Genomic DNA, 17,487 nt, shown 5'->3' with positions numbered 1-17,487 from the left:
CATGTGTACATTATCAAATGATGTACTGCAAAGAATACAAAGTTATTATTGACATAACGAATTCTTGACAATTACGTTGTGCATAACTGCATAACTTCCCTGAATATTGGCCTAAAGTTGACCTGAAGTAACCCCATAGCGCATTTTGTGGACGGCCAGCACGTTTTGCAACGCTATGTTACTTTTGCAACTTAACGCATTTAGGGAAATTGCGAACTCCACACCTGACATTACACGTTAGCCGCTCGCCCAATAACGCTTGATTGACACTTAATTATTAGACGAACGTTATCGCGAGACGCAGTAATTGGTCGCCCGAAAAAACGCTGACACTGCACTACGAGGTTACATTTAAAGCAAGCACTATAAATTGGTCGCCGCGGCGACAGGCCAACTTACCACACGCGTTTGTGCAATTAGGCGCAACAATTTGCGGTAAAACATTAAATTATATCGGTTCCAATTACCCGAAATAAATGGCAGAATTGGATTCGAATCCCATCTGGATTCGAATCCAAGGATTCGATATTCTACTTTGAGCATCCCTAGTCAAAGTGCATACTTCATTTTTGCAAAGTGTTTTAGGTGCCACAAGAAGGCCTACATTAACTTTGCTTTGCCAAGTGCATGTAGAAAAGCAAGTAACTAAAAGCATGTGGCTAATCCTTGTAAAATGTAAAAGGAGAGATACATTAGGAAAAACATCTCGCAAACTGAACATTTTGGCAAGTCTGGTTAAATCTCTGTTTAAAATATTTAAAACATTTGAACATTGCTTGTTTGACATATTGAAATATCAGGGTGCCGTTTTTTACTTTTTTGGGGGCCGTTTGAGTTTGGCCTTACAAAAACACTTGTCAGTGTTATGGCCATACTTCCACCATGCTCCATGGGGTACAATTATTTAAACTCTGCTGCTTGCTGCCTTTGCTTTACAAGGAAAATGTTTGGAATTAGTGGTGTCAGTATAGGATGATGATTTAGGTTAGACATCAGTTTAAATTCATCTTGAAGTTATTGTCTTTTTGGGGTTTCATTTGTTTGTTTGCTTTGTTATTGTTTAAGTTTAACATTTTTGGGACGATCGCTTCATGTAACACTACCAGAAATTGAACTTTGCAATGCTCTTGTTGTTAAATGATGAATTACACAATGTACGTAAATGTTCAGAACAAAAAATGAATAAGTTTAGTTCATAACAGTGATTAAAGGATATATATATATATTACATTTCTGTTGCATTTTGTTAAATAGTAACGAAGTAGACCTTTCGTATGGGGTTTCAATGGTCAATATTGATTTCAAGGTAGTATCATGCAAATGTCTCCTACACTTGTTTACATGGAAATTACCCTATGTAAAACTCCCAAAAAAGTAAGAGCTTTTATAGTTTCAGAGTTATAGTCAGTATTTGTCCTAAGCTCAGCAAAACACTAGAGTAAACGTTGTGTCTCATATACTTAAACAGTCGTGTAACTGAAGTACATATAATAAAAGCACAACCAATGAAAAAGTATTTTTAGAATTTGTACGACGTTGTTCTGAAAAGAACATTACGATCTTGATAAAGGCTGTGTGAATCTCAAATATATATATATATATATATGTTTTGCCAGCCGACTTTATGTTTACATCTTTCAAAATGTAGTTTTATAGATCATTTGTTTTATTTTCAATTATTATTGCCAAATTTTTATGTTATTATCGCTTTTTTGCAAACTGCCGGTCAGATTTATATAATCTATGTTAAAAAAATGGTTAAATTTGTTCTTTGATTAAAAAAAGTATTCAAAAATATTTTATTACTTCTGATCATTATGTCGCCAACAAAAATTATTCTGGAATTTTATTGACAAACAATAAAATTGTTCTATTTTCAGTTTTGAATAAATGGAATAAATTGAGAAATTCGAATGTTTTTTAAGCAAACTTGGAAAAGCTGATTCTTATAGTAGGACCACATAGACAGTAACTGTAAGTTAAAATGGCCTCTTAATCGCACCTGCTTAGAAAATGGCATTATATTCAAATCACACTTGCTTGCAATTTTGTTCAATGCAGCATTGATTGAAAACACTATTCTGAATCAAAAATATTATGAATATCAAGTAAAATAGCCTGTAACATGTTATTGATTTCACACATAATATTATGCTTGAGTTAAGTACTTTTTGTAAACCATCGCTTGTTTATGTTTTTTTTTACTTTGATCACCAGACTCTGTATGGATTATGGTTGAGCAGCTTTTAACTGTCATGCTTTTGTTTTTCAGGAAATAGTGACTTAGGTCTACGCTAAACCTATGCTGTGAGTTAACAAAATTGTTCAGTCCCTTTTAACAAAATTCTAAACAAACCAATTAACAATGGTAAGTTCTTTGGTATTGAGTTGACCCCTATGCGTGTAACCTTTTAATAACTTCCTAAGCCTCACAGGAGTTATGTCAGAAGTGTGTCGATGTTAGTTATTTATATTAGTAATAAAACTCTTTGATAGTCTTCTAAACATACCCACTCTATTGTTATAATAAATTTGACTTCGAACAGTCAACTAGATGTGTAGTTGTGAAGTGCTGTTGTTGTTTGGGAACTTTCTGTTTTAAGTTTTTATATATCATAGTTAAAAAAGTATATATTAAGTAATGCAAGGTCATGATAGCACTGTAAATGTTGTATCTAAGTTGTTGTTTCTTAACTCCCTGTAGACTCTTTTTTTTCTAGGCGAGTCTGCAGCCATTTTTTGTTCAAATACCAATTACATGTTACAAAACAGGGTTTGATTCGTTTGAAGCTAAAATAAAATTACAAGTTTATCCATAAATAAATCTTTTAAATTTTCTTGTTATAGCATGGAAACAAACTATATATCATTCTTATCACTTCTGCAAACCCATGTGGTAATAAGGAATTAGTCTGTGGACTAAAAAGGTTAAGAACCACTGATCTAAGTGCAAACATTTAAGCTAGTGAGCTATCATTGAGCCAAATATCATTATAAAATACTTTGCAAGTGATCTATGATTGTTTAGGTTTTTCGGAAAATATTCAGTGCTAGCGAGGAAGAGATTATCGGAAAATTTCTAATTTCTTGCTGGAAAAAGAAGTTACGGGTTCCCCACGATACGCTTTATGATACACTGGCAAAGCACCTTGAAAAATTTCCCAGACCATCGAAGTGCAAAGACAACAGACCAAGTTCTATTTGGTATTTTAATTTGTTATGACCTGTCACCTACAGTTTAACCACACAGCATTTTAATTTTCTGCCAGTCATTCATTTAAAAATTTTTAGTATTGAGCTTTTTAAGTTTTGTGCCTTTTGTAGTGACCAAAGCATAAATAATATAGGTTTATCAATCTAATAGATTTGTGAAACTTTATGAGTTTAAAGAGAACCAGACTCTGATTAGACAAATTCTAAAATATACTTACCAGACGGTTTTCATCTTAAGTAAGCCCTCCTTTCGTTTTGCTTCCTAAGTTTCGTCAACTTATAACAATGCTACTAAATCTACCGAGGATGTAAAATATGCTGGTCAGCGACCCACTTTTAGATGTTTTTTGGCCTAAGTTCTAAATCTATTTACTCTATTGGCAAAGCTGTTAGCACTACTTTTGAAAAAGCAAAACAAGAGGGGAATGCTTCAAATGCCATAAAGCTTCATTTTTTATAAAGGTTAAAATATGTACAATGATAAAATATATATACTGTTGCAAACTTATAACTAATGCACAATGATTGTTCCAATAAATAGGACGGAAATATTTGCTTTGTGTTAAACATTGTGTAACACACACTTTTTTCATTACAATATAGGAGGTTAAAGTTTTTTGAACGCAACCCATTTGTTCAAGAAGCCTACAATACATACAAGGCCACTGCAAGCAAAACATTTGATGTCGTTTCTGAACAATTGCTGAGTTCATTTTTACAGGTTGGCATTTTTGATATATATTTTTTTAGTAAAAATGTTTTGCTGCAATTTCTAAATGGTTTCTCACTGATTCTTTGGCCGATGTAGTTGCCAATTCACAATCATTCTGTCATACTGGTACTAGTAATTATATAGTTTAAAGAGATAAATTATTAAAAACGGTAAATATGTATGTTATAAATAATGCAATGCAGTTCAATTACCTTGTATATTTTTTCGCATACAAGGTAAGCAATATTTATTACATTGACTTATTTAAACATGTTGGAACAGTTAACTTACTTAAACACATGTAAGCATTGATCAAATATTTGTCACATTACAAGTTTCTGTAAAGACACAGAAGGAAGAGAAATGCACATACAGTGCAAGTTCAGCTTGCAGTTTGTTAAACTAACTGCTTTGTGGTTTATTTGGCCTACTTTGTTTTGGTTTTCAGAATTTAGAGTTGGCTGAAATGCCGACGGCTGCGGATCGTGCATCAAACCTCGATGATGATCTTCCCGATGCCGCTGACGAGTACGTCCAACAAACAACTCCCCCTAAAATTATCCCCGTTACAAGGCGCGGCGTTCCTATTATTAAAGTAAAACCGAAAAAGAAGCCAGTTTCTACGGCTCCAGAAAGTAAAAAAATTGAGGAAAAGCCAAAAAAGCGCATTCGATCCAAGACTGTTGAGCCTGGCAAAGGTAGCGATTCGTCCAAAACGGGGAAAAGAGCTGAAAAGGATGGAAAGAAAAAATCGAGGGGAAGTTTTGGGGGTTTAAAACTGTCCTCCATTTTGTTTACACCTGGCAAAACCCAGACCAGCAAAGGTTCCCAACATTCAGAACAGTCGTCTACTGCTAGAGAAAGTAAACAGGACAAGAAAAGCGTGGTAAGCATGCCAGCAATAGCCAGGCTGAACTTTGTAGAAATATATACTGCCAATTTTTTAAGCAAGGACTAGCCCAGTGATTTTTAAACTTGAAATTATCCGTGGAATTTTTTTAATAAATGTTGCCACTTGCAATTTACCATTCAAAAACAAACTATTTGCAAAAAAATGTTATACAACTTACTATAGCGAGGTTTAATGGATAGGGTTCACTTGCTTTGGTTTCAAAACTTTCATTCGCTAATCTTCTAGTATATATAACCTTGTGGACTTTAGATGCCACTGAGTTATCCTGCAGTAATCCATTGTATTAAATGATTAAAAAATATAACCAAAAATTATTGTTTTATAATATGGGACGTACGTGAATTCAAACACAGCCAATGTTTGAGTTAAGCATTGTTTATTGTAAATGCAATTTACACAGCTTTCCTGTATATGTCTGATGACACCAGTAAATACATAATCTTATTAGTCATCTAATGGATAGCTTACATTCAAGTCTGACACGGTTGGTAGCATGGCTATTTGTAATAGAAATGTGTTGTTTAAAAATTAAATTACAAGGTACTCCACTCCAAAAGTCCGACTCCTGCTCAATGTGCGGTTTCGTGGAAACCTTAGTTGATAATACAATACATAACTAATATAAGTTGGATAGTCGGCAATTCACTTGTAAGGGGTGTCATTGAAATTTATCCACCCACTATACAAGGTTGTAAAATATTCCACCATTTGCTATTCCACTTTTGGCTGGTAGCCCTTTTTGCAATTTACAGTTTGCGGCCTTATCAGTTTCAAATTTGGTACTGCGAAGGTAGACTCAGGATTTTGGTAGTCTTACTCGAGTCTCGAGTCGGACTCTAGCAAAACAAACATCGTTGAGCACTGTCTTATTCCGAAGACCTGGTGTACAGTACAAAAAAACTTTTAGGTGATACCTGGCTTTATACATTGTAAATATTGTTTAGTTCACAAAAAGTGCCTTCGTGGCATCAATTTATGCTTAATGACTTTTCGCAGGGAAGTCCAGTTGTGTCTTCAGGAAAGGCTAAGCAAGGAATACCGGCCGATGCTGTTCCTCTTGCTCCTGTTAAGTTTGAAGTTGACGAGAAAATTGAAGCCATGGACTGTGGGAAGTGGCACAACGCCAAGATTGTTTCGGTACAAGGAAATGTTTATATGCTCATCTGTTTTGCCTTTCACTGTTTTTTTTTTTGCGTTTAATTGTGAAATAGGAGACTAGATAGAATTGTAAACCTGGCATGATTAAAAATATATTTAGTTGTAATTTGCTTTATTTGGTGATATCAGCAGGGCTTTTTAAACTAAGTAGTCTGCTGTCCCTTTTAATTTGCTATATTTTTACAGTAATAAACATATTTGTTAGTGTATATTCTGCATGAATTTTATTGCAGTTCTGTTCAACTCTTGTGGGTGGCATTTTAATTTGGGCTTAATATAAATAATATAAATGTTGAACTTAGTGTGTCATTAATATAGAGCTGCACTAGCGAACAGTGACCCATTAAACTTGTTTTGCCACCCCCAGTTTCAAAGGCTCTTGCATAACTTTAAAAAAAGTTAAATGTTTGTTTAGCCATTGGGTGTCCGTATTAGCTACTTTTTATACTGATTAGTAACATATTTTTTATACTAATTTGTAACAGGTAGCATTTATGTGTCCTACTTAAAAAAGCTGTTTCATATAATGCTTTTTGATATTCTATTTGTATATTCATTAATTTCAATCGTTCTATTTTCAAGGTTGACAGCGACAAACAAGAAGTGCTTGTCCACTTTAATGGATGGGGAAAACGATTTGACACAATCTTTCCAATGTCAAGTGCTCTGATACGTGGTTGCACACAGGTTCCAAAAAAGCTTGAACCTGTGAGTTATCCTTGAATACATTATTCTGAGATTAATTTTTTTATGTTAGTAAATACAACTCTTGAGGCTATAGGGGTTCTCAAACTGGGGTATGCGTACCCCTAGGGAAGCAAATTTATTTTACTGGCACTATGGCAGTTTATCACAACAGTGATTGTCAAAATTTTGTTGCTAACGTTTATGTGACAAGCGAATTAGTGTGATTGCGTTGCTATTATAAATGGCAAACTATTGAATTTTTCCACCATAAACAACGTTTGTTTTTGCACCATTTTTCGGCCTGTTGGGTCATTATTTTCTGGTTTGCAATGATTAAGCTTTTACATTGTTTTGTGACTTTACTGGACGCAACTACAGTAACTAAAGTGAATTTGGTTTATATTTACTTTCCTGCGGAGGATTTTAGCCAGGATTTATTAGGAAAATTAAAAAAAAAATTTGACACTTCTGTGCTAATGCCAGAAGTTTATTTTGGCTAAAGTACATACTTTTATTGCAGATATACCTAAGTCATGGTTTCATAACCTAAAAGCATTTTCAATTTTATGTTTTCAAAAGGTATATATGTCATACATAGAGATAAATAGAAACATCATCCCACTAAAAAGTTTAACAACCCCTCCTATATATTCCAGTGTAGTTTGGGCTGTAAATATGAAATCAAACTGACTAGTTTCTTTTTTGCCGTGCATTTGGATTTTGTAATGTAATATTTCCGTTATTTTGTTGCCTACTTCCCCAGGAAAAATTCGTTAATGGATTTCGTTAAAGGAATAATTACCAAAAGTTTCCTTTGCAATTTATGAAACAAACACTTATATTCTGTGTGTACAGAAATTTAAGGTTGGTGACGACGTTCTGTCACAATGGAGTGATGGCACCTACTATCCTGGTACAGTAATAAGTATCAGCAAAACAGGTTCATATGTAGTCATGTTCTACGACGGCCTCAAGAAGCAAGTTCGACCGGCAATGCTGAAACCTATAACTGAAAAAGAAAAGGCAAGTCCTAAGGGTTCCATTTTACAGTTTTCAGGTCTTTTTTAGGGTTTGGCTTCGGTGTAGGCTGAGAAATTTTGAGATGCCTTGTTTTATCTCAGTATATGAAAAATAGTTGCTAAAACGACACCTTAAAAAAACTGATGAATACTTGTTACTTTGTCTTTAAATAAAAAAGGCCATAAAGCTGCTTGCTTACTGTTTCAAATTGCATCATTTTAGAATTATTTTCTTTTTTATCTGTGTTTGCAACCCTGCTGTTGTAGATGATATTCAGCAAGATGTTCAGTTTTTTAAATTCGTTGTCTAATCAAGGAGAGCGACATATATTGGTAAACCAACATTCCACTTCTTCCTATAAATCGGTGTCGATAAATTTGGCCTGATATTTTTGCAGACATTTTGCTATGAAATTATTATAAAGTGTTCCTTAAAACAAACCAATTTCCTAATTTATAATTTTTGGTATTTGTTGCTTTCATTTCACGGCCTACTGATTTAACCTAGAGTTTTAGGTTACCACATCATGTAAAGGTATTATGCCCAATATGAGTTGTATAGTATAATGAAATAGGAAAAAACTGAATGTACTTTGCACTATCTGTTCAATTAATTAAAAGTTAATACTAATCTCACAGTTATAATAAATCGTTTATCGGTATTGGTCCAAAAAAGTGATATCAGCCCATCTCTATACATGAGCGCACTACCAAACATCCCTGATAACAGCGGTATTACAGGAGGCGTCTCTGAAAGCAGCTCAAAAGGCCTATCTCCAGTCCCTTGAAACGCCAGTCGCTTCTGTTGTGGCCGAGGTTAAGAAACCAGTCACACCTGTCACCGGCTTCAGGCGCTACCGAACGTCGGCTAACGACCGAGAGAAACGACTCCCAGCTAGATTCAGTAAGCTCCATTTTATGCACTTTTCGCAATTTTTTTTTTCTTTTTCGCAATTTTTGTGTTCTTGTAAAATTTGTGTTAAAACAAATAAAGATGCTTTACAATCTAACCAGTACTTTTTTATATTAAAATCCACTTTCGTTATTTTAAAGCTAAGTACTTTGTTGTATAGATTATTACATATTATATGATGATCAGGTCCGGCACATGTATTGCTCAGATAAAATTTGTCAAACATTTTGAAATTTCTTTGTCATTACTTACGCACGAGTCGGCGATTGTCCCAACTTTTGCACGCATTTTTCATTAATTATATTAAACAAGATGAATATATACATCAAGAGATCGTAACAAGAGCAGTCAAAAGCCTCAAAAAAAGGAAATAATAATAAATATGTTATCAATTTGCGACACAACGAAACAATTGCGAAAAAAAATAAGGCAAAATAAAACACGCTTTCATAGAAAAGCATCAGAATAATTTGAGCGGTTGGATTTGATCATACGCTGTTTTATAGATTAGAGGTGCAAAACATAGTAAATGTAGACTTGGTTTCAACAGTGTTCTGTCCACTTAGAGCAGTGGTTCTCAACCGGGGTGCCGTGGCGCCCTGGTGGCCATTTCTAATGCTTAATGGTGCCGATAGTTATTTGGGGAATTTTTAAGAATCTGATTTTTGTAATGGGTAACCTTCTTGATGAAACTAATTGTGTACGATTAGAGACCATAATATCAAATGACATTTTCCTACTTGTTTTGAGTTGATTGCGATTTCCCAGTTCACTCAACGAAAAGTCGAGTCGGGGTGCCGGAAATCTATTTATTATTTTTGAGGGGTGCCGTAAGCCATAAAAGGTTGAGAATCACTGACTTTCAGTGAAAGTTATTTATTTTATCAATATTTGTGACGATAAGGAGTTCATAAATTCCTGAAAGGAAGTTATTCTACAAAGAATAAGTTTCAAGTTTTGTTTTCTTTTAGGTTCTGACGATTCGAGCAGCACCGCGAGCGCCCCCAAGCGAGCAAAAAAACGAAAGTTGGCCGACGACGCCGACGCCGTATCTGTGACGTCACAGCCGAGCTCGGCAACTACGTCACCCGGTGGCTCGCCCGTCCAACCGGAACGCTTTCACGCGAAACGGGCCAGGCTGGACAAAATCACGCAGAATCTTCAGGACAAAGTAACTACAGTGGTCACGACAAGCACCGCTACAGTTCCAACCGTTTCGTCCGCCCAAACTGAAAACACGTGTGTTAATTTCTTTTGCTTTTACTCTTTCTTTTAAAGTAAGTTGTAACGTTACCTGTAGTGGTACACTGCTAAACTTTTCGGTCTTTTAAACAAGTTAAACTGCTAACGGGAGTGAAATATAGGATATTAGACTTATTTAAGCAGTGATTCTCTGTCATTGATTTTAAGGTAATATTTTCTCAAAATTCAACCGTTCAAGGTTTTAAATTTAAAAGTCCTGACTGTAATTATCGAGTACCGATAATAATTCTTGGCGTCAGGTATCGGCTCCTATCTGATATTATCGAAAGTCCCTGGATTCGTGCATTCAGTCAGTTAGTCGAACAGCAAACTTTTTGTTTCAGCACAACTTTAACTTCTTCGACATTCAACTCCGGGGAATCCCCGACTTTTACGTATGACGACAGCGACGGCTCCGATGCGCCCCTAGTGATCGACGGTTTGTCATTTTAGTACAAGTTTGAATTTCTAATTATGTAAAATAAACTTTAAAAACTGTCCGTTTAACTTTAATTTCCTACGAAACAACACAGTAAATTTGCATTGTACTTTGCAGAAGACAGAGATAAGAAAGTCGCAAAACTAATGACCAAGAAATCAAAACCGGGTGAGATATTAAAATCATTATTTTTAGATGAATATATTGTCGTTTACTTCATGTTAATCAGTATCCTACATAAGATAATTTCAGTTCTCTGAAACTTGCCCGTTTAAAACACCCCAGCGCAGTCCGAATTATTATTACATTTCAAATCCTGTATTTTGGATGGGCACTATTGCTTTGAATGCTGGTAAGCAAAAAGTGCATGTTTCTTCTAAGTTATCTAGTTCCATAACTTTACGTCTAATACAAAGTTTTAGCGTTAGATTTTATGACTTTCCCCTGATAGAATAAAATATTGATTTATTGATCATAAATGAAAAATCCATCACCCAAGCGCCGATTTTTAGCACCGTCTTATTTCGTGCATTCTGTGACAATAAAAACTTTGTTATATTATGATAAATTGACTGTCAACTTTTCTATGTTTTATTTATTTAAGGTTCTTCGAAGCTACTGTTAAGACAATCGAAAACTGGGTAAGGTTCACTGTTAGGCATGGCTGCCTCTTAAGGCGGTAAATAAGCTTTGCATAAATAAAAAGCTTTGTCAAAACTAATTAATATCTAAATTAGTATCGAGAGACGTGCCACTATTTAAAAATTGCTCATTTGTTTCTAAATTAAACGGCTTTTAGGGGTCAAATCAAATCATGAGAGGCATTTCTTTCGTGTCAATTGTTTATGCAACAATAGGGTGTATCTTTATAGAATCCAAAACCATCGGCAGCAGGTTTTAGCCAGTCGATCACTACTCCGCTGACGCGTATATTAACAAGTAAAACTCCTAGTTAAAAACATGAGTAAAAACAGGATCAGACGTTTTGTTTAAAGGAAAATATATTTCGCCAAGTGGCATCGTCAGTTCCTGTAAGAGTACAAATAATTAAATAAAATCAGAGCGCAGCCATCAACAAACCAATAAAAGTAAAAAGCTTTTCATTGCTTTTTTAGTCTATTATCATGTTTTAATATTTTATTGTTTACTTTTATTGGTTTAACGTCTGATCCTGTTTGTACTCATGTTTTAACTATGAGTTTTACTTGTTATTGGTTTATGCAAGGGCCGGATACCTGTAAGGCCTAACCATCGCGGACTGGATATAAAGTTTTTTGCCAAACTTTATGAACTTCAATATCGTTAAACCAAAGAAATATGAACAACTTTTTATCCAAAATTGTACTTGACAAAAATTGCTCAGTCAAATTTACTAAAGTTGCTCATTCAAATTTAACGAAAATGTAGCTTTAAGTTAAGTTTGATCGTCATACTCATAAGGGTAATATGCTGTGGGTAAGCAAAATCTAACCCTACGGTCCACTTCTGACCCAAGGGCAGTGTTAAGTTACCCCCTGGTTTGCCCGTTCTCCTTTTTCTACGAAAGTTATTTGGTTCAACGTGACTTTAATTCAGGGAAACTTCGGCCGAGGAAAATTTACACCAGCTTGCCGAAGCCGCCCTGTCCTCCCTCTCATCCGACGACACGCACGGGAAATCCCCCTCGCCGTCCGCGTCCGGGTAAGTAGCTAACTTAAAACTTGTATTTCTGTTCTGTCACTAGTTTTCAACTCCTTACCATACGTATCAGCCGAGGCTCATGTATGTGTTTTTTCTGCCTTGTGTAAAACATGCCCCACGCGGAAGACTTTTATTAGGGAGTTTTATGCAATCGGGATAAGGCAAGAAAAAATTGGGCTGCAGTGAGGTTGGAACTCACGACCCCAGCCATAACGGGATGGCCCAGGATAATATTCTCTAATTGACCGACTGATTTGGTTATTCTCCCAAAGGCTCCCAATGTACTGTGATATGTAGGGCGTTATATTTGGGTACTTACTATGCACGGATCTGTAATGTGGCTTGTTTCGGCACGAACTACAAGATAATGTCGATCCACACGACCTCTTTGGCTTTGCAAGTCATTTTAAGCCGTTTTAGTTGATCATAAGGACGACCTCTGAAGGGCTAGATCACAATTTTTGTACAATTTTGTATTCTTTCAGCAGTGTTACACGAAACATGATTTATTAACAGAGTTTACATATAATCCCCTGACGGGATGTTCAGTTGTACATATTTGCACCTGGGTTTCTTCATCGAGTAATGCTATACTAGCAAACTTAACGATTTTTACTGATTTAACACGAACAAGTAGTTTAAAAACTTTAAACATGGGTGTTGCTCTTCTAGGGTAACTTTTATCTTATTCTTTCCAAAAAGGAACATAAAAAATGAAAATTGTGTCAAGTTTTAGGATTTATCGGTATTGTTTAATATTTAGATCTAAATTTATACAACATTAACATACGAAAAAAATATCAAAAAGTAGCACAAAATTACATTGTTTTAAAACTTTAGCATAAATAATAATCTTAATTTTACATCAGAAAAAGCGCCTATCGACGAGGCAACGCAAAATGCCAAATATGGGAACTTTTGTGTGAACTGACTATCAACTATCGCATTTTCATCAACAGAAAAAAACGGAAAGAGGCGAGCGAAGCGCTTTTGCAACTTGCACTTGTCAGTGGCTTTCAGGACCAAGACGGCGTCAGCGGTTCACTTGACGATAAGACCGGTGGTAAGATCTCTATGATTGGTGTTTTTTCAGTACACATTATTAGCTACATCCATAAAGTTTTGTCAGGTTTTTTGCCTTCCTTGTTTCTTTTTTGCACATTTAGTATTCATTTTTGCTCTTGCATGTTTTGTGGCACGACGTTACCTTTTTTTAATTTTTCTCAAAACTCGTTGAGTTCTCAAAACGACAGACCAAAAAAAGATTGAGAATTAAAGTCACACAATAGAAATTATGCAACACACGGCACAAACCTTTACGAAAATACTTGCCATGCCATGAACCATTTTTTTGTTATTTTTTTTTTGTGTGACGTCAGGTCTATGTTATAACCTAACGTTACTAAAATTCACCTTTAAACGAGGTTTGGAGATTTTAATTGCAAACGTAACTGATTTTAATTTGCAAACGTAGCAGCATCTTAAGTGCTACAAAGTATTAAAGCTTTTCTATTATGTACTATTAATGTAACACAAGGTCTGGGTTTGCCTAACATTACTAACATTTACTAACAAAAATGGCGTTGTTGTTTGAAATGCAAACGAAACTGCCAGTGCCATGTTTAGTGCAATAACATTTAGATAAACGGACTATAGGAGCTTGATCCTTTTTAACTGTGGAGCAGAATGTTTGGAGCTTTATTTTCTACATTATTTTCTCCTTCCATATTTCAGAGAAGCCTAAAGTGGAAAACAAGATGGCGGACGCCGTCCGTAGTGTGCTTGAAGACAACAAAAGTCTGAACGAGGTAAAGCACGCAACGTAGTTCAATTTTAGTAATAATTAGCTCAAGAAAGCAGTACAAAAGTACCTAATTTTTGCTAGAAAAGATACTGCTGACTTAAAAAAAGTTTGTAATAACGTTGCACTTGTTTTTTACACGTGCTAGATTAAAAAATAAATTAATATTTTAAAAAAATATTTTCTAGATACAAAGCGAAAGTGAAACAGATATTTATCAAAAAACCGTGAACAAAAAAACACAGGAACCTACATACATTCAAAAAAAAAAATATATAAAAAAAAAAAAATAAAAAAATAAATAAATAAAAGCGATAGCCGCCTTTAAAGTTTAGGGACTCTTAACTTCCGGGTGTATGCACTTTTGCCGCTTCGGAGACATTGCTTAAAAATATATTGAATTTCTTACCAACAGGTGAATGTAACTAGTAACAGTGTAACATAAAGTGTTGGCGTTTCAGTAGCTCCGTCAAAACAAATAGCTAGCTTGAAACAATGTGTTAGATATGTTCTAAGTACTGTGAACGCGCCTTAACATGCAAAGAACAGAACATATTCCGACGATATTTCCGAACCAAATTGTGTCGCCGGTTAATTGGGGTTGACGATTGTAGTAGTTCATGGTTCGATTCATGGAGGTCGGTGCAGGGTAAGATTTCTTTAAAATTTAAGAAAGCTATGGGAGGAATACGCAGACGTGGCTCAAAGTATTTAAATTCGATATCATTTATGCTGTTCTTCTTATGTTTGTTTAAATCTCAGTAAAGGGAATTGATTCGACAAAGCTTATATTGGGGGTCGCTGCAAAATACGTTAAAAACAATATTGTAAGCGCACTAAACGTATGACATTACTATAAATAAGGTAGAATTTCATTAACGTGCGGCATTAGTATTAGAGATAGACCGATATATCGGTCCACCGATAATATCGGCAGATATTTGGCTTCTACCGATATATCGGTATCGGTAATTCTAGTCCGATATTTTTCCCGATATTTTAGTACGAAAATATGATGTAATTTTTTCTGTAAAACAAACAACTTACTCATTTTTCGATCCAAAAAATTTGGGTTTTAGCATTACGCCAATTTAATATGCAAAATAATAGTTTAATAATTAATAAAGTTGTATAAACTAACACTTTATTAGGATTTCATTTTCAATTTTTTCAAGTTTTGAACATTTCCAAGGTATATAAAAAAATCGGTATCGGTATCTGGTATCGTTTGACAAAATTGTAAAAAATCGGGTATCGGTCCAAAAAATTGATATCGGTCGATCTCTAATTAGTGTGGCTTGAGAAACCCTGTCAAATTTTAGAGCAATCTTGTTTACGGCCAATCTCAATAAACCCAACCATTTAAGACTACGGGCAAGCCAACCGAACTAGACGGCCACCCGATTTTTGGAGGCGACCCATAGCTGAAACACTGCATTAACACCCGATCCGTCAAAAATTTGTGCAGTTAGAAGCAAAAAGGTCTACGACAATTAGGGCATCCAAGGGCGAAAAAGTCTGACTTTTAGTCCTTGAGGTCTTGGACAATGCACTAGTTCGACTTGAAAAATCTGCATGAGAAGATTAGGTTTAATAATACTTGACCCACTCAAACGCAAACGCTAACCAGCACCCTAACCCAAATAATGTGCGTTAATTTAATAATTATTTGAGCGCTGACGAAAAAGCTTAAACTAGTGGGCAAGATTATTTCTCGTCCAGGGCATATAGGATTGTTACGTCACATATTGATGTATGAAGGCCTAAAGCGTTTATATAATTATTAAATCAAAGCACAATATTTGGGTTAGGGTGCTGGTTAGCGTTTGGTTTGGGCTGGTTGAAGTATTATTAAACCTAATCTTCTTATGCAGATTTGTTAAGTGGAACTAGTGCATTGTCCAAGACCTCAAGGACTAAAAGTCAGACTTTTTTTGAAGTATTTTTATCTTAGACCTTTTTGCTTAGAACTGAAGTAATTTCGGAAAGATCATATTTTTTGGCATTAACCTTTATTCTCCCACACAAAAGGCTTCACGAGAGTGCGACGTCGCAACGGTCGCCCTACACGAAGCCCTGCTGAGCGCCGGAGCCATTTCGGCCTCGGCCAGACCCTTCATGTCGGTCCACCAGGAGGATGACGTCATCAATTGGATCCACGACATGACCGATCTGGGATGGGGAATCAGTGACGCGCATATCTGCCAGGAGCTGAGAGCCTTCCTCGTCTCCCAGTCCTACTTAGTGATGTTCGGCGACCACCTGTCAATCAACCTTCCCTCAGAAGCCTGGTTAGAAGGTAAAAATCGAACGTTTTTGTGCGCTCTCTCGCTTGTAGGCACTTTGAAAAGACTTGGAAAGCTAGATTTATTTTTGCCTATTAAAATTGGATTATAATTACAGTAGATTATTGCAGTTTTCTAAAAAAAAGGTTAGAATTATTTAAACTAAAATTACAATTAGTTATTCACTATCAATTTAATTTAAATCGCGATTCTTTCTTATTAGAATGCGAATGGCAAATAACCCTTCGCCATTTTTGATATGTTTTAGCACACCCTATGCTTTTCACACTGTAAAAAAATCTACAAGTCGTTTTGACCAAAGAGTATTTATTTAAATTATTTCTTTCAACTAGAGACTTAAAATGCTGTTGGATAAAGTGACATTTTCGGTAAAATTAGAGTTGGATTGAAACTAGAATTGAGTAGAAAAGCAATTCAAAAATTAGATTAGGTTTTTTAACCTGTTCGCGTTGGAACATAGCCAGGTTCGCCACAGAGCTCTGTTAAAATTATCCTAAAATATATAAAACATAGCTCCCAGTCATTAATTCGCCAAAGGTCATTTAAAGAAAAGACAACTATGGTGCCTACAAAATACCAATTGCAAGCATTTCAAGAGAAATACCGACCATACGATAAAAATAAAAAAATGATCTGTTTTGTTCCAATTTTAGGCCAAGGCTATAAATTTTCTTTTAAAATCGTTAGCTTTTTTCCTAAAACTTTTTTTTTTCATGCAACCTGGTGCGCCATGAGGTAAAAGAAAAAAGAACCACTGATCAACGTATGCCAATTGCGGCAATTAAAAATTATTTTAATCGTTTTTCATAAAACTCTATGGCAACCTGGTGCGCCGTGAGGTAAAAAAATTAAGAAACACTGACCTAACGTTTACCACTTCCGCCCAGAATTCTTCGAGCGTCACCCCGAGATCTTTCCTGGCCGCAAGAAGCCGCTCAGTCGTTTTCGCTGCGATCGCGAGGGTTTCGAGGACTGGCTGGTTCGCTGGCTTGCCACCCTACGATCCTATAACGTCTTTCCCAACGCCGTTTACTATTGCGACGAAACGCAGTGGGACGCAACGCCCAAGCTGCTGCGCGACGTACGCTTCACGCACGCAAGCCGTCGCCTGCTGATCGAGCCCAAGGCCAAGTTCACGGCTCTATCGTGCGTAGGGGCCAACGGCAAGGCCCTGCCCACGTTTCACGTCTTTCCCGGTACGTTTTTCTGTATTTTTTCTCAATTTTTTCGTTGTTAGGTTTATTGTGTTGTTGCGCGATAAGGGTTCGGACAGCGGTTTCCAACCGAAGTGCCGCCTGCAATGCTTAAGGGCGCCGAGAAATATTCGTGGATTCTTTAGCATTCTATTTTGTTTCCATTGGTGCGCTCCTTGATAGAACTATTTGCGTGCGAAAATATTGCAAC

At 35.8% G+C, this 17,487-nt stretch overlaps 1 protein-coding gene across 1 annotated transcript in view; it reads left to right on the top strand.

The window, feature by feature from the left end:
• Positions 1 to 2,259: 2,259 nt before the first annotated feature.
• LOC146136900 (uncharacterized) overlaps positions 2,260 to 17,487 on the top strand; it is a 52,206-nt gene continuing 36,978 nt past the window's right edge. Inside the window, exons 1-18 of the mRNA XM_083396278.1 lie at positions 2,260 to 2,368; positions 3,029 to 3,204; positions 3,817 to 3,934; positions 4,374 to 4,811; positions 5,835 to 5,975; positions 6,579 to 6,704; positions 7,539 to 7,706; positions 8,444 to 8,606; positions 9,587 to 9,854; positions 10,202 to 10,296; positions 10,414 to 10,464; positions 10,901 to 10,938; positions 11,096 to 11,154; positions 11,872 to 11,976; positions 12,936 to 13,039; positions 13,711 to 13,784; positions 15,809 to 16,076; positions 16,971 to 17,279. Coding sequence (XP_083252404.1) covers positions 2,366 to 2,368; positions 3,029 to 3,204; positions 3,817 to 3,934; positions 4,374 to 4,811; positions 5,835 to 5,975; positions 6,579 to 6,704; positions 7,539 to 7,706; positions 8,444 to 8,606; positions 9,587 to 9,854; positions 10,202 to 10,296; positions 10,414 to 10,464; positions 10,901 to 10,938; positions 11,096 to 11,154; positions 11,872 to 11,976; positions 12,936 to 13,039; positions 13,711 to 13,784; positions 15,809 to 16,076; positions 16,971 to 17,279 — 2,704 coding nt within the window. The 5' untranslated portion in view covers positions 2,260 to 2,365. The remainder of the gene's footprint in view (positions 2,369 to 3,028; positions 3,205 to 3,816; positions 3,935 to 4,373; positions 4,812 to 5,834; positions 5,976 to 6,578; positions 6,705 to 7,538; positions 7,707 to 8,443; positions 8,607 to 9,586; positions 9,855 to 10,201; positions 10,297 to 10,413; positions 10,465 to 10,900; positions 10,939 to 11,095; positions 11,155 to 11,871; positions 11,977 to 12,935; positions 13,040 to 13,710; positions 13,785 to 15,808; positions 16,077 to 16,970; positions 17,280 to 17,487) is intronic.

The sequence above is a fragment of the Ascidiella aspersa genome, chromosome 8, assembly GCF_963924565.1.
Source record: "Ascidiella aspersa chromosome 8, kaAscAspe10.2, whole genome shotgun sequence".
NCBI classification, from domain to species: domain Eukaryota; kingdom Metazoa; phylum Chordata; class Ascidiacea; order Phlebobranchia; family Ascidiidae; genus Ascidiella; species Ascidiella aspersa.
Note: the sequence above shows the minus strand (reverse complement) of the source record. Positions and strands in the feature narration are given on the sequence as shown.